Consider the following 23,673-nt stretch of genomic DNA (forward strand, 5'->3'; position numbering starts at 1 on the left):
TGTATTTTTGTATTCTGGCATGCACATATAGAAGAAAATCTGTATCATGTATGCTTCTCTCTCTGGTGGAGTTGCAGCTCAAAGGAGCGGCCAAGGTCAGCAAAGGTTTATTAGTCAGTTCTTCCTAATGAGCTGTTCAGGCTTTTCAGCATTTCCATGTGGTGAACTGATGAAGGTCTCCCAGCTTGTGGTTAATTATTGATACTAATCTTGCCTAACTTGAAATGTTTCAGTCTTTCAGCTGCTAAATGTGTGGTTACACCACGGTGTGTGTACTTTTTGCCTTTATGAATCTTCTTGGTTACTTTGTCCTATTGAAGGAATTCTCCATGTTCACTGCAGAGTGTCTCTGCAGTGCAAGAGAGGAAAAAAACGTAGAGACTGGAAAAACCATAAAAATTATGAGAAAAAAGAGAATGAACTCCTATGAAATTGTATTAAAATACTGATTTCAGAACTCTTAAGGCTCCCAGAAAATGGCAGCAACATTATCTTTAAAGTTTCCATTTCCCAAAATAGTAAAATCTCAGCAGGAAGAAAAGATCTTCCTGTACTGAAAAATTTGTGTAGCTAGTGCTAGAGAAGGTAAAGTAGCAGACTAGGCAACAAAGGACAGGAGCAGTAACAACAGTAACTTTCTACAGCAAGCAGCATTTAATATCTTTGGAACCACTTGACAATTTCATGTTCATTCAGAAAGGAACCTTGGAATGATTCTTCATGTTGTGTGAAGATATTCCCCAGTTCAGTGCTTAGTTAATAAAAAATTACTAGTTTTAAAAATTTGCACATTACAGCTTCTATATTCAAATCCTACTCTGTAATCAAATTCTTGATGATGTTTTAAGCATCGCTGCAGTGTTCTGATATTTACAATAAGCAAAATCCTCCCCCTTTTTCTCCTCCATTGACTTCCTATTTGTCTTATTTTTGATGCAGTGTATGCTTTTCATCCTTATTTTCCTATAACAATATGTTTACATTGTTAATAGTTTCTTATCAGATAGTGTGAATATCCCAGAAGAGTCTTCTTTCATTGTGTTGTGGGTTTTTTTCAATATGGCTGCTTGCCATATTGCCATTCTGTTCTTTTCAATGCAATTTTGCTGTGAGACCTGGATTGTTTAAACTTCATGTCAGCTGCAGAATGCTGTTAATTCCACATGTTGATCCAAGGATTCTCCTGTTTATTTAAGAAGTTACCACAGACCATATTCCCTACACTGAAAACAGTGAAAATCTCTTTAACTCTATTTCAGCACATGTTCATGGTAGTACATAGTTAAAATATGCATAGAGGAGGGCAATTTATTGCATTAAAATTTCAGCAAGACTGAATTCCTGCTCAAATTTAGGCACATTACAAAACATTCTGCTTAATTAGGGCAAAAACAAAACACTTAAAATTCATTATAACCTGCTGCATTTATTATATTTTATGAAAGTTAATTTATCCCATCACCTTGCCTCAGGTTAATGTGTTATGCGGTCAGGATTATAGAGCGCACACTCTGAACAAGATGAAACTTTAGTTTTACAGATACTGGAGACCTCTGTAACACAGGAAGCAATTGTATACAAGACAAATTAATTGAAGTGTCATCGTGGAATTATAAAAGCCATTAAAAAATGCATAGTATCAAAGTTACCATTTTGATTTTGAAAATACGCTTTCTTGCTAAAATTATCTGCACTTTGAAATTTACTACACCAGATATTTGTTTAAATCTAGTAGTTGTAAGGCATTTTTTCTGAATTAAATGCATAATACTGTGTTTGAACATTCTGGCTCTAATATTCCTGGTTTTAGAATAGGGACAAATTTGTCAAGGATGAACATTTTGCTGATAAGGGGAAAACCTGTCTGAAATTGGAATAAAACTAGTTTTCTCATGTTCAGTAAAGATCAGATTTTAGCAGCTTTTGACTTTACAAATCTAGTGATCATTGATTACATCTTCTGGTGTTTAACAAACTTTCAACTGCCATTTCCATAAAGCCACCAAAGTTTTTATAAAGTAATACTGGGTCAAAACTAAGTTTCACTGATTAATGGTTGCCACAAATTACTCCTGATGATTAGGTGGGGATCACCCTTCAGAGAATGCTTTCAAAATGAAAGTTTGTCTCCTGACCCCCTCCCTTATTGATGATTAGGCAATGTGAAAGAAAACCCACTGTAAAGCAAAGCAAACATCAAGAGCTGGATGTATGTATGGAGAAAGGTGCAATTTCAGGTAAAAAATAGTGACTAGAGATACTAGGACTGGCAGTCCTTGTGGCATACAGTCTTGAGACACTACACTCGCAAGATGAAAGGCAAAAGAGGTGGTCTGGAAATTAGGACAGAAAACGGTAGGAGGTTGCAAAGACTTGGGTCTGGGCATCACAATACAACTTTTACTTCTATGTGGGCAATTTTCTCCAGAATGTGTATCCTGGAATGAATACAGTCCATTCAGTATTTGATTTTATTTTGGTTGGTCACTGAGTGATGCCCTCCCTTGCTTTATTAATCAAGATTTGATCTTAATATAAGTAGTTTCATTACGGTTTTTTCTATTGTCATAAGTTTTAATTTGTCAGGATGTTTTAAGTATAAACTGGACTTTACAATATGTGTTAGGATAGGCATGTAATCTTATTATTCACAGACCTGAGGTATAATGGATTTATTGGGATGCTTACATTTGCCTATATGTTCAATCACAGTTCATTTTTAACTTACTTTACAACTATGCATTGGATCCCAGAATATCTAGATAACTTTTTGTAAAAGGTGTATCATTGGTGACTACTTGAGGGAAACTGACTAAAATGTCTTGTGACTCATCTTGCAGGAATTTTGTCGTTTGAGCAAGTGTAGAATCTGTTTTTCTAGATCAGCATTATCATGCCTCTGTAGTGATGTTGTGTCTCTGTGAGAGTCCATGCTTTTTTCTTCCATATCTTTCAACTTCAGCACATACATAATGCAGAAGTCTTAAAAGCTTGCTGCTTTTTCATTATTCAGTTTTTAACTTTTGTCAGGAATATCCCCCATCATGTTCACTGGATTCGATAACTAGTTCTGTAGAAGAGAAAGTTTCAGCATAGCTGCACTACATGGAAGGTTTGATGGAAAGGGATAAAATTATGATTGTTCTGAGTGCTTCCTTTGAGTAGTTCATTGAGGCTGGTTTTTCTAACATATTTTCATGTGCAGTATATTTTTCAGATTCTTTAATGGGTATGTCTAGAGTAGTGTGGTGATGCATAATTAGAATGTAATATATGTTAGTTTAAAGTAGGTGTATCTTTCACATAAATACAGAGTCATTTCCATAATTGATGTTATACTTCTGTTTATCCGTGTAGAATCTCTTTTTGTTGTTTTGATTGCACACAAGAACACTATTTTGGTGGAGAGAGTAATCATCCCTATAAAGTCTTTGAAGTTTTAGGCAAAAATTGTGTTCATTATGAAGAATGAAAATTGTCCGTTTCTAAAAGTGTAGAGTTACTTTTTTTTATTGTCATGGCACTATTTGGCTGAGTAATTCCTGTTGAGAAATATGCATTGCTGCTCATTATCCTTCTATAGATATGTAACTTTATCTTTGGTTACTGTTTTCCATGTGCTTTTCTAATAATGCTTTTTGCTTCAGCTTTTACTTAATCCAAATAATTTGTTTCAACTTAGCAACATATATCATTGCTTACCTATATAGTAACAAAGCTTTGTTATAATGCCTGATCTTGTAGCCTGGTTGCCAAAGAAATTAGTTCTTTATATGGTGAAGCAATGTTGACAGTAAACTCTCCTTTCCATCCCCTCTGTGAAAGAAAAGGAAGAAAAGAGAAGAAAAACAAGGTTGCATTACAATTCTGGCAACATCAGCCACACTAATAAAATCAAATTCAATGTTGGTTTACGACTTTGAATTTATGTGACTGCACGGGATCAAAGGATTTGTATCCCACTGGACCGCAAGGTCTATAGTTCATGGCAAGAAACCTCATCAAAAAGAACATTTTAGTAGTAGGGCTTTTCATTTTAATCAGCCACAGTAATAAAAAAGCTGTTAGGTGTCCAAAAACATTCTCCCAAGATCAGAGACAACTTGCTCTCTACTACAATGAGTTTTCTTATTGGATCCATACTGCCTTTCTAGTTTTTGTCACTGAAACTTCATCTTCAACTTGTTTTCAGCCATTTTGTTGCATTGTTTTCACATTTTACATGCCAAATGTAAAACATGCCACATAATGATTCATGTAATTTCCCTGGCAGTTGAGAAATACTGTAACTTATTTCAAGTACATAATCTAAACAAATTGTTCATATAGAATTTTAAGTCTATGTTTCTACATAATGTATTTTAAAGTATTTTATTAGCACTATTCAGGAGTTTTTTCCTCCTTGCATATGATCTTCTGAATGCCACAGAGAGTAGGTATTATTTTTGTATCTATACACGTATATTAACTGAGGCTGTCCTGAGGTAGTGAGAAACAGAGTAAGATAGTAATTGCAAAGTTTGTTATAGGAAAGTTTGCATTTTGCACGTTAACTGTTCATGGTCCTAGTTCAACAGAAGTTTGAAATCGATTTTTAGCTTATCATGTAATTTCATTCTTTCATTAGCTTAGCCTCAGAGAAATTACGTGCAATATATTATTTACATTAATTGGTGTGTTGCATGCTGAGTCACCTCATTCCATTCTGCAGAATTTAAATGTTTAGTGAAGTTTAACAATATTAAGAGATTTTGCCAATGAAATTGTCCACAAAATTACATTTTCCTAGAAATTTATAGGTTGGTTTTAATTTAGCTGGATACCCATTTTTTACATACTATGTAGGATTTATTTTTCCTAGCATAAGCTATCTTTCATTTAGGAAAAATCAACACACTGTCACTTTCTACCAGGATTGTTCCCTTTTGCATTGCATGACAGGTAGCTGCTGTACACTACTTTTTGGCAAATTCTAATTGGTGTGGTATTCCATTTCCTGGGAATTCTGTGCTGCCTGAGATACATGCGTGCTTAAACTGTTTTTTGTTAGGTGAATATTTTCATGGGTTTATTATTTTTAAAAACATTCATTCATATGAGAAACTTTAGTACTTATAGTGGGAATAAATAGTGGGAATTTTATAAGTGACCTACCAAACATTTAAAATCTACATAAAATGTTAAATTATCTATTGTTAATGTTTATTTATTAATAATGTGAAATTTACCCTTTTAAGCACATCTTGTTAACAATTGGCTTCATTTAGTATTATGTAGTCTAGATTATCTAGTCTAGAGCTTTTTCTATCATTTGTCTCAAGGAGTGACATTGTTTAGCAAACATGCCTGTGGTAAGAAGTTAGTGAACCCAAGGCATTAATAATTTTCTGTTTGATATAAATCAGATGCAAGAAGAATTTAGATTCCAGTGGGATTTCTGGGCACAGAGATTCCACAGTAGAGTACATCACTTACTGGGTGATGAAGTGGACATAATAGGATCCATAAATGTGGAGTGTGTTGTGGAGTACAATGGACATCATTAGAGATATTTTTTCATATATTTGGATTCATAATGCTTGCAGGATCTTGCAAGATTGCTATGAAATGTCAAGGTCACATCAAGGATTCTATCTGATTATTTCATTAGAAGTTATGAAGAAGTGGATTTTTAAGTGGATTGATCTGAGTAAAGTGATATGTAGGTAGGACAGCTGTAGAAAATGAACTAGGGATTAGCTATTGTGAGCTATGTATTGTATAACAGAGTTCTCCAAGTGAGTTAATTTGTGTAATCTAAAATGATTGGATGATAGTTCTTAACCATGAAAGGACTGAATGAACAATGTGTATATGTGCAGGAAACAATGCCTAGATTCATGTTATTTGACAGAAACATTTACAGAGCAGACAAAAGGCAGGCAGGACGAGGAAAGCGAACTTTAAGATAACTTGGAGATCACTGAAGAGCATGGAAAAGAGCCTAGAACATTAAGAGATAATGGAAGGTGCATAAAGAGCAGCAAGAGAAGATGCTGGTGCTTAAAAGAATATAGGACTGTGTGCAGCCCGTAATGCAAGGAGAAGTTTGTATCTTATACAGAATAGTCTTTTAAAATACATGGTGCTGGTCAGAAAACATCTGCAGTGTCCTTGTCTCATAGATCTGTTTTTAATGGCTGTTCATACTCTTCTGATAGTGATAAAAGTGGAAGCATGTTTGTTATCTTATACTTAGGAGGTCACTGGAATCTTATCACTAATGAGAAAGAATCAGAATCCCAGAGTCATAGTATATTCTGAGTTGTAGGGACCCATTGTCTTGGTTTGAAAAGACAGGTGTTCGTTAAGGAAGGCAGGAGCTTTTCATGAAATGGAAAATTTAAACTCCCTTTCTTGGAATTATTATAATACTGAAATTAAGGGGTTTTCAGGCAAAGATATGGGAGTAGGAATAACAGTTTTTTTCTAGTAAGTATTAAAAAAAACCAAACTACAACTTAACAGGGAAATTAAAATAAAATGCAGTGGTACGAAAAGCACTGACAGAGTCAGAATACAACCTGGCACCCTGTTGGTCAGGGTGTTTTAACAGTGTGATTAAGTGATGGCTGCAGTCCTCTTGGAGTGACAGACATGGTTCTGTTGAAGCAGTGATTTTGTAAAGGGTGTAGTTTTCTTTTGAAGGTTTAGTGGTGATGTAGAATGGTCTGGTCTTTCTCTAGGAATCTGGTGGAAAAAGGCTGACTGGGGTGTTTTAAGTCTCTGACTATATCCAGGAAGTAATGCTTGACTCCTCCCCCTGGGTGGAGCATCTCACAATGGCATGATGTAATTTTATCGGTCATGCAGTGAGACTCAATGGCCCATTAACAGAAGATATCCCCCTGGAGGAGGATAGGTTCTGGAATAGATAAAGAACACTGCCCTACCTGCTTTTAACAGATGGTAATAGAATACATACTTTTGGTTACATCTTGCATTGCAACCTAAGACACCCATGAGTGTCATCAAATCCAACTCCTGGCCCTGCGTAGGACACCCAAGGTGCCTGATAGGACACCCAAGGACACTCCATGTGCCTGGTTCAATTTCTGTTCCCACTGTGTTCTACTGTCAGCCTTTGGGCAGTTTATTTGTACATATTGAGTCTAGTGGATCTATAAGGACAATAAAGAGGAAATAGCCGGGGGTTTTGTTTGTTTGTCTTTTGTCCCAACTACTTTTGCTACATTTCCTCTATAAAGCTATGTATTTATTATTTTTAAATTGGAAAGGGAATTGGACTCTGTATGCATTGGCTACATGAATATTTAGAGATCTGGGAATGTTTGAGAATGGTCAGTCATTACTTTTTTACTGTGAGGTGTAGGGACAATCCTTCCTATGTGCCTTCAGTAATGATACACCATATATAACTGTTGTGTTTGTTGAGGTATTTGTTAGAGAGGAATTTTGATTTTTATGTAAACTGGCGTGGGTTTAACATTTTTTCCCCTGTGGAGAAATCCTTTGCTAAATCTCTGATTGTTGTTAAAATTTAAAACAAATGTATGTTTTTTCAAGGACAGAGATTCAACAAAAAAGAGCTTCTTTTATTTTGTCAACACAATAGAAGAATAAAAAAGTGTGAGCTCTTCCAAAAACTGAAGATTAAATTACTTAGAATGAAAAAAGCCAAGTTAGAGGCGCTCTCTGAAAAATTTGTTTTTTCTCTTTTCTGTGCACACTACTTTGATGGCTAAAATACTATTAAGAAAAAAAGCTGTAAAATACATTAAAAAAGCTTTTCATTGGCAACTCAGTAATTTTTATTCTTTTTTTTTTTATTTTTATTTTTAATATCCTTTTTGCTGGAACATATCCACATCTTATCCACATCTACTAACTATATCCCTGCATACTTTGTGTCTTCTTTGTTCCCACTTTTTTTCATTTTCATGGTTTGGCATAAGTAACTAATTAGAGGTAACAATCACAGTATAAAAGTCAGAGAAGGGAATAAAATCGAGCTCACTTTCTCCCTAATATGTTATTTTTCCACTCTAATTAGAGTAAAAACTTGTAAAAGTGTGTGTTTCTCAGTTAAAGAAGAGGTCTGTCTCTGATATACCTAGGGCAGCTATGTTCATTAAATATGTGTCATTTTTACACAGTCACTTTTCAGGGTAGAATTACACTGTAAATGCTAGTGAAAAAGTATTAAGCATTGACAGTGCAGCATGAACTTACTAGTTTCAAAGCAGAAGTTCTGCATATTGCTTGCTCTGAACACTGTTTTAGAGAACTTTTTTTTTATGTTTTACTGTTAAAATTCTCAGGCTTTTTAAACATTTATAGTGTAAATAAGTCTTGACTAAAAAGTTAGCAACTATTTTTTTGAATGTAGATTGCTGTAGAAATTTATACTTTTCTTATATTCATACATACAAATTTTTTTACAGCTTATCCTATCAGAGCAGTTCTGTGTCATGGTTAAAAAGTTTTTGTTCACATAAAACCACACTGTATAAAGCAATGAAAGAACAACAAATATACTTCAGTTGATTGCATTTAATTGACTCTAATTGACTGTATTGGCTATATTGAATGAGACTGTAATCTTTCACATATCAGAGCACAGAGGAAAAATGTCACATTAGTATTGAGATTTGTCTATGTCAATCCACATTATAATTTAGACAACCTGGTTTCGTGAATGAGAGGATTTAAGTTTTTGCTTTTGTGATGAATTTATGATTTATCATCTCATACTGTAATGGTTAATGGCAGTATTGTATACTGATTCAATATTTGGAAATTTTCTTCCTTGAGCGTATGCTTCATCATTTCCTGGGTCCTATGGGACCAAGGCTGAGTTTTTGGCATTGTCAGAAAATATATTTTGCCTTTTTTCTGCGTTGTATCAAGTCACTCAGCAAGTTCGAAGAGGAGGTCACTGTAGACATATACGAAGGGGATAGGTGTAAGAAGGGAAAGCAGGAAGACGCTGGAAAGCCAATCCAAAACATCTCCAGGTTACAGTGTATTAGTATTTTTGGCTACTTGCATAATCTTCTTTTATTGTGTATTTTAGTAAAGAGGGGTCTTTGGTTTCTTTTAGGGGTGGCTTTTATTTTACCCATAAACAGAAGTAATTTTTTTAGGAAGAGGGTAACACAGGCTTTCTAAGCTTAAATATAAATGTCTGTGTTCAAGGGATCTGAGAGTCAGCTGGTTTCACTTGCTTGTTGAATTGATTTTAGCCAAAGAAAATTGATCATGTCCATTTCAATGGCAGATACCAGACAAATCTCGACAAATTAAAGAAACTGATTTGTAAGTACAACTGCACCAGTGAGGCTTGAAAAGCAAAATAGGAAAGAACCTTCTTTAGTCAGAATCAGAGGTACAAAAAAGCCTGCATTCCAAGCAGGAGCAGATTTGGAAGCAAAATACATTTTATCAAGAAGGATAGACAGAACTACCTGTTTATTCAACCTCTTCAAAATAGGTATTGGGTGGAAGCAGAGAGCTGTGGAAAAAATGAAGAAGAGGTAAGTACATTAGCCAGGAAGGCTAGTTTTAGAATTCAGAATAGAAAAGGGCATTTGACAACACTCAAACTGAATCACATCTTGCAAAGGAAATTTAAGGGTTCACTGAAAGTATTTTTCAGCAATGGAAACAGAAAGAAACAAGGGGAGCATTATCCAGTAAGGGTGAGGTGGAGACAAAAGGCATTGTTGATTTAACCTAGAAAATTAAGACCAAATGAGTTGCCCTGAATTTCAATAGCAGTGATCGTGAACACAGGGATAGAATTTCTCTTAAACTGAAAAAACACACAGCTTTTAGTACTGAATAAAGCATAAAGATTACTTTCTTGCATATGACAATTCTTTTTATCCTAATACAGGGTTGACTCAGTCTGTGATATGCTGTCCCTCACAGATCCTTTTCCTGTAGAATTGCCATACTACTGATCAATCCCTTCCGTGGCTGTGTGCACTGCAGCACTCTTTCTTGAATTGTAGCATGTTACACCGTTTCCTTACCTGATAAAATTTTGGTGAATTCTGAATTTTAACAGTGTACTTAAGCCTAATAGCATAGTTTTTTTGCCTATTTAATATTGACAACTAATGCAAGAAAGACTGTACCAAAGTAAGGCAACTTTTTTCAGTAGCACGCTGCTGTATGGATTAGGCTTCAGATACTCAAGAGGTATTTTCAAATTGAGTGAAATCTGATTTCAGCACATTAGGGTTTTTTCTTTTAAGCTAGCAGTATGAAGAGAAAATAATAATAAGGCTCTATTGAAACATTCATGCCTCAAATGTGGTATTTGTAGCAGTGATCTGGAAAAAATGTATCTCTACTCATGGAAATTTAGGCAGCTGTATCAATTTTGTGTGTGTGTGTACAGGAGAGGGAATATGTCAGTGGCTGACTGGCAAAAGTCACTGATGCAATGAAAATCCAGAGAACCTCAACAGACCAAGGCTTGAGGGCTTAATTTGATACTCTGAAAATGCAGATTATTGCTGCAAGAAAATGAAATGATCAAGGGAATAGAAATATGTGCCTTGCAAAAGTTTATTTGGTATTGAATGTAGCTATACAGTACAGATTCCTTAAATGAGTGCTGCTGGGAAGCAAGCAACTAGGCTTCTATACCAGTCAGCAAAGTGGCAAATGCAGTTTTCAAAGGAAAAAAATACTGGTACCCTTTATCAAAAGCTTGCTGATGAACATCTTCCACATTGTTCTTTGTAATGTCTTGCTTTCATTTTCATACAGCAATTTTTACAGGAATTTTCTTTGATAGGTTTCAAAATTTTCTGTCCTTCAGAAATAAATCATGTTAATTCATGCATAGGGTGGATTTCTAAGCTTCAGTTAGAAAGCTTAGAATAATATCTTCTAGTATCTTCCAATATCTTCTGCTCCTCCAGCCTTCTTCCTATACCTTCCCTCCATCTAATATCTTGTTTCCTGCTGAAATATTTTTCCATTTCATCTTACCTAAAATAGTTGTGACCACTTACATTTTGATGATGTTGGCTCTCCCTTTGAGTCATCATACAACTTTAAAGCATTTTAAGTTTTATACTTTTTCTTGCTTTTCATTCTTTCACCTCAAATATAATTTTGACTTTAAACTAAAATTTACCAAATTTATATTGTAAATTAAAACTGAAGATCTGTATTTGGAAAAGCTTATAATACTAGGGTTTCTTTTATGCCCATTTAAATGTAATAAATAGTTTTGCTAGATACTGTGCTTGTTTTACAGTGTGTTTTTAAGGTGGCTTCAAATTTACTGCTGGGAAAATCTTTAACGTTCAAAGTAAATTGTTCCATGAGGGAGTTTTTGATGTCAAATAGGAGCAAAGTCCTATGTTAAAAAAAAAACCAGTTGAATTCCTAAAGGCAAACTTACTTCATTACCTCATTTATGGATCAGTATGCCAAGTTTAAAAAGAAAGACAATTTCTTTGGAGCAATTCAAATGGCAGAAAATCTTGTGATAGTTGAATTAAGCTAATAATAAAGATGAGTGCCAATAGAATAATAGTAGGAAAGAGAAAAAAACTAAGTAAATGTACTCTGTTATACGTATTTTTCTGAGTTAACCATAAAACTAATAGAAATTGGATTGTTTCCAATGCAAATCTATTTGATTCTCTCTGTAAGACATTAAACTTGATTTCCCACCTTTACACTTGCCAGTGTAAAGGAGCATTTTGTACCCAGTGTTTTCAGATTGTTTACTTTGGATTTTATCTTATAAAATTGATTAGAATTCAAGCTGATTATACTCCTGTGAGTATTTTGTTTGTATATATATTGTATATATCTAATCAAGCTTCATTTTACAGTATAAAATCACGGCTATTGCATTGTATTTGCCACGCTGAGCTACACATGTATGACTTGTATGCAAATTAATTAATGCTGTAAAGTAGTAGCTCTGACCTAATACTCAAATTGGAATGGTAAGTGCTGTGTTGCCACTTCTGACAAGCACTGCATGGGAATTTTAAGTGTAAATTCCTGTGCCTGTATGAATTTGGGAAAATCACAGCTCATTAGCTGTTTCTCTTAAAAGGCTGTTCCCTTTTTTAGAGGAACCCTGAAAGAACCATGAAAAAGTCTCTTTTAGGAGTCATTGCTGTGCAAAGAATCATGGTAAGATCAGCCAGCTTCCTGATAGTATCATGGTGTAACAGAAAATAACTTGTAGGGACCTAGTAAACTGGAATAGCAGTATTGGACTGTATTGGATTTTTTAAAGGAGATATTTCTGTGCTGAATATTTTGTATCTTTTTGACATATGGTAAGAAATGTGGGGTTTTTTCCTTACTTACTTACTTTAGCAGTGAAATCCTCTTGATTCTCTTGGTTCTAAAGTTTATTTTCCTGAGCAGATTAAAATATATCTGGAAGAAATAAATTTTTAATCTAATAGTAGCAATACAGTTGAAGAATTTATGAGTACCTCTGTGAATTTTATTGACGATAGCACATAATAGATTGAGATATTACTTTATATAATGTTTTATCTTGAATGAATTTCAACCTCTGTTGTGTTTCATCTATTTTTTACTTCCTAACATGTTATCTCTCTCTATGTATGTATGTGACATATTTATGAAATGAAATAAGCAATAAATTCATGTTGTTAAATAGAATAACATTCGAAAAAGGTACCTTTTTTCCCATAATATACCATTAATTACTGCATTCAATTAAAAACCGGTAAGTCTGCTTAAAGATAATGTACAGCATTAGAATTTGCCCAAATTGATGTTCTGGATTTTTACTTACAAAATACATTTTGTTGAAACGCAACCCACTTACATTTCTTTAAAGATTAGTAATTGTCCAATTATGTAATAGCTTGCAATAGAACCATTTAGAACTGGGAAAGGGAAGTGTTTCCCACATTACTTAATGTAAGAACGTAGTTTAAATGTGAAGATTTTTAATCTACTACGGAATAAACACTTCAGAAAAATACTTGCACTAAGGTTTTTTTTTTTCTTGTTGCTCTGCAGTCTCAGTTTGAACTCAGGGTATTTCATATTCGTGGAGAACATGCTGTCTCAACTGCTCAGCTTGAAGAAACCATTGCACGTCTGAAGAATGAACTTGATAATAAAATAAACAGAAGAAATGAAAAAGCAAAGGATATTGGTGTTTCTACTGAAGATGATAACCCACCAAAGGCATACCGAAATGTATGTATACAGACTGACAGAGAAACTTTCATAAAGCCTACTGAAGAAGAAAATAGAGCTGTGAAGAATAACCAAATAGTACCCAAAAAGCTTAATATTTCTTCTTTGACACATAGTATATCTGCCCAAAGTGAAAATAAGGACAGTTACAATGTACAGTTATCAGAAGGTGTCTTGTCTTGTCAGCCAAAACAAGTGCTGCCTGCTCCACTGCCACCACCACCTCCTCCCCTTCCTGATTCTTCACTGTCCACTGTAGTTCCTCCACCACCACCTTTGCTAATGGGTCCAACTTCACTGACGTCTCAGTTTGGATCTGTTCCACTACTGCCACCTCCACTTTCTGAAGGCTGTAGGAATTTTCAAGCACCGCCACCACCGCCACCACCACCACTTCCAGGGCTGGGACCTCCTGTTCCTCCTCCACTGCCTGGATCTGGGTTACCTCCACCCCCTCCACCTCCTGGACCTGGGTTCTTTTTTAATAGCACTTTATCTTCAAACCAAGGTCCTCGGAAACCTGCCATTGAACCTGGCCGTCCCATGAAGCCTTTGTACTGGACACGAATACAATTGCAAGATAACAGGTAAATATATTTATTTGGACTTAGATTTGCTGTTAACAAGTCAATGTAGAGACATGGAATTTGCATAATTCTAGAAATAAAATCTTAATCAGTTCTAGAAGTCTGATAAAATAAGTTGTTTTAAAATATATTTAAATTAAATTTATATGTATTATAAATGAGAACTTTCTGCATCATGAAAAAAAAAAAAAAAGGTTTTATTTGGGCTTTTTTCCCAATAATTCAAGTACTGCATGGACAACCATAGTGACAGGGTGCTTCCTAGATTCAGCACTAAAAGGTAAAAAGATAGGCAAGAGATTAGAAAGATTTTTTTTTTTTCCTGAAAATTAAGTCTGTGTTAGAATTAGAACTGAAATATTAAAGTTTGGTCAGGTTTAGTTTCATTTTTGCTTTCCAGTCACTTAATGTGATCCTGTCTCCAGGGAACTATGTTGTGTCATCCTCTATGATTCCAGTTCTAGAAACTGGAAACAATTAAATGGAGCCTAACCTCTGTGTATAATTCTGTCAGAGCAGGAAGAGTAAAGCTTATGTATGAACATGTGCAGCTCAGCAACCTGTAGCATGAACATGCTCACTATGGTCAAGTCTCAGTACTGATGGAGACCTCTACAGCTTTAAAAAAAATAGATACGAAATTTAAAAAAAATACCCACCTTACTGTGAGTTAGTGCAGGGATAGAATCCTAGATGTGCTTGAGAGAGGAATGCCATCAAGAGGGACCTTGATATGCTTAATCAGTGGGACTGCAAACAGGGCCAAGTGCAAGGTCCTCATCTGAGTTGGTGCAGCTCCCAGTATCATCAGTAGGATCTGTGCAATAGAGGAGGTAGATTTAGATGGAGTGTAAGGAAGAAATTCTTCACTGTGAGAGTGGTGAGGCACTGAAAGGTTTCCAAGAGGAGCTGCAGATGCCTCTTCCCTGGAAGTGTTCAAGGCCAGATTTCCTGGGGTCCTGTGCAGCCTGGTCTAGTGGAGGTTGTCCCTGCCCATGGCAAGCAGTTGGAATGAGGTGATCTTCAAGGTTCTTTCAACCCCAGTCATTCTATGGTTCTGTAACAGTATTGTAGTAGTGTATTCTGTTGTTCTAAATCCAGAGTTACTATGAGATCTACTGTTTTACTGATTTGTTTGTAAGTGGTCATTTGGTGAACATGCATAAATAAATAATTTTTGGCCAGGTTTTTTGAAATGATGCTACAATCTTTGTTTATGGTACCAGATTATTTAGCTGACAGGAGAAAAGCAGTTTTCCCAGTTCCACTTTCCGAACCCGCATTAATACCTTACTGCCACAGCTATTCGGCTGTTCTTTTGGATTTGACCCATTCTGACTTTCCTTCTTGTGTTTATTGCCGTAATATAGAGCTCATTAGAAGGGATGGATCAAAAAGGATTCTTAACTGACACAGTCTATTTTATTTTATTTTAATGAAGAGTTGTTCATTAATTCATGTACTGCATTAATGCAGGTGATGAAATTACATTATTATTTGGATCTTAAAGTTCAAATCATTATTATCTGTGTTCAAAATGATGTTAGGCTAGCAGCAGTTACCAAGATGCTAAATTTAAACATTTTAATAAGTTAAATTATATTACTATATATGGCTTAGTCATAACTTACCATAATATTATATGTGCTATACGATATATACACACAGTATGTTACGTGCACACTGTATGTGTAAGTAGTATATTAGAATATGTAATATATATGTATATTACATATGGTATTATATAGTCTGATTCTATTACATACTATAATATACTTTGATGTTCTAGAAATTATTGTAGTTTATTTATCCTGTAATAATGAATTTTTATAAATTATGTATTTTTTAAATTATTTAATATTATAACAATACTTTATTTTCAGATTTCTCTATTATATTTAAACATTTTTGAAGTAAATATCTGAAGTTAAGTGGATTTAAATATGAGTTTTATTTTACTTTGATTCTCTGAATTTATTTTGATGAGAAAGTACCTCTATTCTGGTATAATAAAGCATTGTAAGGTGCTAATATTTTATGTAAAATATTTGACAGGAGCAAAGAAACTAGTGAAATCTCAGTTGTATATCCTTAGTTTTTTAGAATTAAAAAGAATTAAAATTTTCTGAAAATTAAAATTTTTCAGAATTGAAATATTTTGGAGCAGGAGGTTTGAACATTTTAGCTTTACTTTCCCAGTATTTATTTGGCATAATTATTTCATAGTGAATAAATAGTTGGTCCATAAATAAACTTTACTGTAATTCTTCCTGTTGAATCAACGAAATAAAAGTTTTCGTTCTAAAATAGTGCTGGTTCAGCAAGCTTTTGCAAGGTAAGGTATAATTCATAGCTTTCTGGTGAACTACTGGTCACTAGATGTAATGGTCCAGCATTTTCATGGTGTATATTAGAACTGAAGATTTCTTCAAGGGTATGCTGCTCAGATCAGAAGCTGTCCAGGACTACTTGCAGTGCTAAAGGAATCCTTCATTCTTCAGTATTGCTAACACGACAACTAATATCAGGAAGAGTGAAGCTGTGGAGCTCTAAGCATGTCCTGTGACACGGAATATGCTGAATCAGCAGATGCTAATAGAAAAAAATGAAAAGCCCCTTAAACATTTGTGATAGTAGACAGTTGAGTATTAAGTAGAAAAAAAATTCTTTTCTTTTGAAAAAAATTTTTATTTGTTTTGAAACAATTTGAAAAAAACAAATTGGTTCCTTTTGAATTGGTAGGTATTCCATTTCATTGCATATTACATCTATGTTTAGTGACATCATCCATTTGTATTTTATAGTAGTTTTCAGCTCTTGTTTTTAATTGCAAATAATTTCACTGCCTTTTAGTGACATCTGCTGGAAGAAGTGGTCCCACCTTCTACTGATAAACAGACAAGAGCACTCAGAAGTTTTGTCCTACACATTTTCCTGACACATTTAAATTTTGAAGCAGAGCCCTTTCAGAATTGATGCACAATGTTTGTAGCACTCCATATTATTTTCCTCTAATCCAGATAAAACTAGAGAATTGTGTAAACAAGCTCCCAACTGATCCAAAACTAAATCTGGTCTTGGAAGGCAAAAAAAGGAAGGAAAGATAATCCACATTTAAAATTTTCAGTTGGTTGAATGGAGAAGAATACTGGCTAGTCTCCCAAAATCTAAGCCACATAATTACTCTAGTTTCTCAGAACTGCAGCTAGGATAAATATGAGCATACAACATCTGAGGATAACATGAAGTAAATCAAGTCCTATACAAATTTCCCCAAATGCACTTAAAATATGCTTGAATAAAGTTTGTTCACTATTTGTTTATATTGTTTATTTTTATAGGTCTAAATAGATTACTGTGAGTTTCTCAAAAAAGCTGACATTGAAGTACTTCTAATCCTAGTTGAAGTGGCAGAAACCTCTTGACATGTATTTGCACAAGCTGCCGTTGTTGCATAAAGAACAGTACAGTACAAATGATGCATTCCAGTAGTCTGGCAGGCGTGCACTGGATAGCTGAAACTAATAACTAATACAAATAGAAAAGCTTTCTGAGTCCTTACAAGAGCAAGGTAGCGGAAAGAAATGCTCCTTGTGTTGCTTTGAGTTTAAATCTATCATGGATTTTCATCTATTATGGTTAGATCTATTACAGTTTCTCATAATGTTTAGAAATTTTGTTATTACCTTGCCCTTTATAGGAAAACTGCTATGCCAACGTTATGGGAATCACTGGAAGAACCTGATATACTTGACACTACTGAGTTTGAATATTTATTCTCCAAAGACACCACTCAGGAAAAAAGAAAACCATTATCAGAGACATATGAAAAAAAAACCAAGGCCAAAAAGGTATTTATTTATTGCTTCTTTGTTTATATTTTGTTTGTGTGTTACTGTTTATTTCATTTTGAGAAAACTCCCTTTTAATTTTTGGATTTTTGTGAATGAGCAAGAAAGAAAACTATGGATTGCTGTTTCAATCTCTATTCTCTTGCTTAAGAATGTTGTGCTATTATTTACCTTGGAAGATTTTTTACTTTTGATAATGAAAGTTCCACTTTCCAGTGTGATAGATAAAAGTACTGTATAGAAGAATAGAATTAAAGTTCTAATTCATACCTGAAAGTGCCAGTATTTCAGGCCATTATTTGCCCTTGAGCTGATTTATAATTAAAATTAGTCATTAGTTACTCCAGCAAACCTGTCTTCCACTGAGATTAATTTCATTGGTAAACTAAAATTTAAAGGAACACTTTGAATAAGGAATGCCTATTTTTTTTTTCCCCAGTATAGCTAAGAAGTTGTGTCAGGAGGGGACAGGACAGTCATGTCTTTAATGGCCAAAGCTATGTGCAGTAGCTGTGTCATTCCCATAGCACAAATATTGTCTGCTTCAGACCATGATCCATTACAGAGACAGCTGGCACTTACCAATTGGGATGTGCAGACAGGAAAAAGAAATGCCATTAGTAGTATTTGCTGCCAGAAAAATTCTAGACTGAATAATAATCAATACTGTTCTCCTAAAACAGTGTGATTACACATCAGAAACTACTGAAACATTTCTAAATCTCTTTGAATTTACCTGCTTGGAACCACAAGAGGGCACTTCGCATGTGAGCTGTGTTTGCTACCTTCAGTTTTAGAACACACAATGTGAAATGTGTATAGGTTGGTTCTGTCAGATCTTTCAGATCATCTTTGATCATAAATTCCCTGTATTATGTCTCAATGCAGCAGCTAATGTGAAGTATCAGTAAGGCTGCAGAATTTATAGAACTCAACTTTGTGCGATGCAAAAAGTAAATAATTAAAAATGGGGCCTGGATGGGGACGTGCTGGTATTTTTAAATATGCACCAAAGAAATAATTGGTACAGTCCTTCAAATATTAGTCTGAAGTTGGGCATGAACATCTCTGTGAAAAATATTTTGAGATATTGTACTTGACAAATGCTTGAAGTGAATGTGATATGTAGCAGCAGCTGTATCTATAAATTCCATTTGTTCACATATCTTATGCCTTCTTTGTAATATTTATTGTTACTTTTCACTAATTTACCTTTTTCAGAAAGAATTATTTAATAGGAAATACAGATTTCTAAAGAACTTTGAAGAATTTAATCACTGTAACTTTAGTGGGAAATTAATATGCACAAATAGTTGCCTTTTTATTTCAAAATCTCAGTAATTAAGGGAGTACACCTACTTCTCCAAGGGGGAGACAGCAAACCATGTACAGAATTAGGCCTGTATACTGAAAGATGAAATTACATTTTTCTTTTTCCTTGCTGATTTGTAAACTAACTTACTTGTTTGAGCAGCGTGATTTTTTAGTGATCTCTCTTGGCTTACCCAGAATTGAATTGGATAATACTTACAGAACATATTGGTATAAGAACATGCATTATTTCTTGTAAGCAACTAGTGTATTTTCCTATAAAGACATATTTTTTAGTTTCTATCAATGTTTTAATTATTCTGCTTTGTTATTAAAGGTAAACCTACTGTTTCAAGACAATGGATATTTTACTGAAATGAATGAAATGAAAAAAGTTCCTTTAAAGTACTTTGGGAAAATACAAAAATAAATTCCCTAACAAATAAATTCAGAATTTTATCTATTGCCATGACTTTAGTTTGGAAAACCAATGGGCTTGTGATCATGGCATTACAAACCATGGGAACTGTAGGGAATTTGAGAATTTACAAAATTTGTGGTCAGTAGTGTGAAATATTCCATCATTTGGTCAATTTAAAAATGAAAAATAAATTCACTTGCAGAATTCAAAGAAAATTTTAATTGAGTACAGAACTACTTCATTTTAGTATATCCTGTCTTTTCACCTTGCTCACTTAAATGACTCAGTAGCAACTGAATGTTTTTACAGACAGTTGTCCCTCTTAGATGGTCCTGTGTTTTTCTTTATCTCTCTGAAAGCCCAGATACCTGCAGGCTGGCTCCAGTGGATCAGTCTTGGTGGGCTGCAAATGATACAGTAGTAGAGAGGCATTTTATTTACTTACAGGAGGGTTTATTAGTAGACAACAACAGAAATCTCCTGTAGATCAGTATAAAGCTGTCCGTTTGGCTGGTTCCATTTCTGGATTCTCATGCTTTTTTTGGCTCTCAAAGTTCCTTGCCGTTTTTTTAACAATTATAACTACCTACTAGGGTTTTAGCAAGAATCTTTTTCTTTGCTTTGGTACATAAATTTATTCTTGTCTGGTCTTAAAAATGGTACCAGTGTCACATTATAGGGGATTGTACACTCTGGTTAAAGATGCTTCTACAGACATTAAAAATCATAAATCTTAAAAGGCTCATCATATAGTACAGATGTAGCTGATGCTGTGTTGTTATATACTTATTTATAAATTCCTTTTTCATGTTCTCTAAAGGAACCTTTCAAAGCAAGATATAGGTACAGTGATTAAGTTGTAGTTTGTGTTTGAAATAGTTAAGCTGTTTTATTTAATGATACCCAGTAAGGCTGACCCACTCACTGCATTAAACCTCTTGTCTGCACAAACCATGCCTTATTTCATACCATCTTATACAGACTAAGTTCAGCCTCTTTGGTATTTGGGGAAATGACAGACCAATAGATGGTGCAGGTCTGCTTATTAAAGCATGATTATTCAGTACTTTGCTCCTTGAATGAGAGTTAATCAGTGCCTCAGTCAAATTCCTTTTTCAGTTGGATGTAAGATTTTATCTTTTGAATTAGACAGTAATTGTTTATCATTTAACTCTTTGCAGTCCCAAATAAAACAGTATTACTCGGTTTATTCTCAGAATTATTAGTTTTGTGAAACCAATTGGAATAATCTGTATGCTTAGGCTTTGAAATGAATGCTTCTAATGCTTCTGTGGAAGGCCTGTAGAAATTTCAGTTTGTTCTGTTCTTACGCATTTTTCCAGGTAGTAGACACTGTATGACAACACAGATTAAAAAATTTATTGCTATGCTGTGGTGTTTTTTTGGGTTTTTTTTTGTTTGTTTTTATTTTTTTTTTTTTTTTTACTTGCAGCTGATAGACACCATTTTCAGACAGAAAAGTCTAAATGTCCTGCATAAGCTGCACCAGGGGAGGTTTAGGTGGGGAGTTAAGAATAATTTCTTCACAGAAAGCATTATTAGCCATTGGAATGGACTCTCCACAGAGGCAGCAGAGTCACTGTCCCTGGAGGTGTTTAAGGAAAGACTGGCTGTGGCACTCAGTGCCAGGGTCTGGTTGACATGATTGCGTTCAGTCGTGGGCTGAACTTGATATCAGAAATCTTTTTCAACCCAATTGATTTTGTTACTAAGATAAATAGAATGTCTGGTCTATTTTCCAGTACCATTTGGGAAGTTATGCTCAGAAAGGAAACTTTTGAGTATGTATTCATATTATATATATATATTACTCATATATATAATTACAATATAATATATATTTTATAAACTGAATATTTCTAGCATATCAATAATATTTCAATATATAATCAATAATATTTCTCTGCATACATATATCTATACACTCACTGTCGAAATAGAAGAGTACACTGAGGACTCTGTGGACTCTTCTGCTGGTTGTAGTTACCTTGGTATTTTCACTTATTTCTTGGATAGCAGAATACTAACTGCAGCCACCACCTATTTGCGAGAGGCTTCCAACGTACAGAAATAGGTCCTTCAGAAGGCTTTCATATATCTGAGATCTGGTCTGACAGATAGAGATAAGCACAAAGCTAATGCAATTAACCACAAGGTTAATATAATTAAGGATATTTAGCTGCCTAAAAAATAAGATGGGGTACAGCTGGCTAACTGACTGGTAATTCAGCAGAAAGAGTCTTGGCATTATAGTAGCTCACAGGAGGACCATGAATTGTCAAATGATGGTACTACTAAAAATGAAAAGCAAAACTCTGATAGATTAAGAAGTGTTGCTTGCAAGACAGACTTCTCAGCCATGTCTCAGTCAAGAGCTGCATCTAGATTTAGGCACTACAACCCTTCATTAAAAATTTGCTAACTGTAAAGAGTCAAGAAAAGGGAGAATGATGAAAAGTGAAGTAGTCTCTAAGGAAAGAATCAAATTATTATGATTGTTTAGTCTAGAAAGGAGAAGGTTGATTGGGACACACAGTATAAGTGTAATCAAGTGTATGCAGCTGCTGCAAAGCAAAATTATGAAAGGCTTTCTAAGAGCAAGGATACCAAAGGAATGCAGAAAAATTTTGGCTAGGGAAATTGTGTTTCTGTATTTGGAGATCTTTAGGAAAGTTTGTTTAGAATGGTACACATATAACTGATAATGGTCTTGAAGTACAGAAATGCTGTGAACGACATTTTTAGTGCATTTTCTACATCTTGACACTGTCAATTAAAAGACACGAAGTCCACTTTCTGTCCATTGTCCTATGGATTGAAACATCTGTCTATACTTTTTCAAGAATGGAAACACTTTCATGATTCCCAAATTTGTTGCATTCATGCCAGACAGAAATAGCTTATTGGGTTACACTGATTTCTAGAGACTTCTGACAAGTATGTCAGGGGAGAAAGGAAGGGAAATTCAGAATCTAAGCAGCAATGGTGCTACTTAAAGGACTGCATAGAAGGTGATATTAATTACTTTTAGAAATATGATAACTTATTTTATAGTAACTTTAACATCATAAACTTATTTATAATAACTACTTGATAGTGATACAATGTAAAAATTATATAGGTTAAACAAAGGTCAGGTGTACTTTCCTAGTACATATATATATATATATATATATATATACACTTGAAGACTTGAAGTTTGTTACGGCAATACTTATCTGGGTTTAGAAGCTCTGCAAACTGTGGGTGCTCATGCTTCTTTGATCATGCAGCTCTTTGGAAAATGTGGCACCTTTGGAAGAACTTGAATTTTTTTTCCAACTGTACACCTCTGAAATAATTGAGTGAACTCTTGCTCTTGTGCATTTATCTTCTCTGCATATGTGCAGTCTTTTATTTAAAGTTCTGTTGTATTATTTAGATAATAATAAAAATTGGTATTCTGAGATTTTGGTATTATGTCTTGAGAATAGAATTAATTTTTTCTGGTTGAGAGAATTTACTGGCTAGATGAATATATTATGCATGTCCCAATATTACAGCAAAATACTATGCAACATATTTAAGTATTAAAAATAAAATTCTTCTCTCATAAAAATGTTTTTGAATTAAGACTAGATGCATTAGAATTCTATATGAAGTAATGTAATGCAGTAAATGTTTGGAGTTGATGTCCATGAAATGGAGAAGAGATGATTGCTGACTTTCCCAGAGACTCTAGGTGGATTAATATATATAGAAGAAGTGGGATTTATTTCATAGTTATTTTATAGTTCTGAAATGGTTGAATTTGCAGCAGGAAAAGTTCAAATTACTGGAAGAAAACAAAAGTCCCTTAACATCTGAATATGAATAAAATAAATAAAAGACATTATTTGTTCTGTAGTAAGCTATGATACTCTGTAATTTTAAAAAAGATATTTAAAAAACAAGATTCCTTAGCTGCAATTTTTCCATGTGCATTTTGTAGCTCCATTCCTAGATTTAATGCTTATTTTGAAGTTGTATTCGTTTTTCCAATATATTTGAGCACTTGTTAGTAATTTATTCTCAATAACTCAAGTATTTTCTATACTTTTTCAGGAAACAGGATAGTTGGATATTTGTGATGCCACTCTGTCTTCATCTTACCAAAAAAAATGAGTAAATGTCAAGTAATTTGTGTCAGGTGTATGCTCCAAATGAAAGTCCATCAATCATTTTTGGCCCGTTAGTGCAATGATTATAATTTCAAAGACGCAGGAGGACATTAAAG

At 34.2% G+C, this 23,673-nt stretch overlaps 1 protein-coding gene across 1 annotated transcript in view; it reads left to right on the forward strand.

Annotated features, from left to right (window-relative positions):
• Positions 1–23,673, forward strand: part of FMN1 (formin 1) — a 131,132-nt gene that overhangs the window by 27,271 nt on the left and 80,188 nt on the right. The window contains exons 4-5 of the mRNA XM_058829352.1: positions 13,045–13,814; positions 17,515–17,665. Of these exons, the coding sequence (XP_058685335.1) occupies positions 13,045–13,814; positions 17,515–17,665 (921 nt within the window). The remainder of the gene's footprint in view (positions 1–13,044; positions 13,815–17,514; positions 17,666–23,673) is intronic.

This window comes from Poecile atricapillus, chromosome 1 (assembly GCF_030490865.1).
Source record: "Poecile atricapillus isolate bPoeAtr1 chromosome 1, bPoeAtr1.hap1, whole genome shotgun sequence".
NCBI lineage: Eukaryota > Metazoa > Chordata > Aves > Passeriformes > Paridae > Poecile > Poecile atricapillus.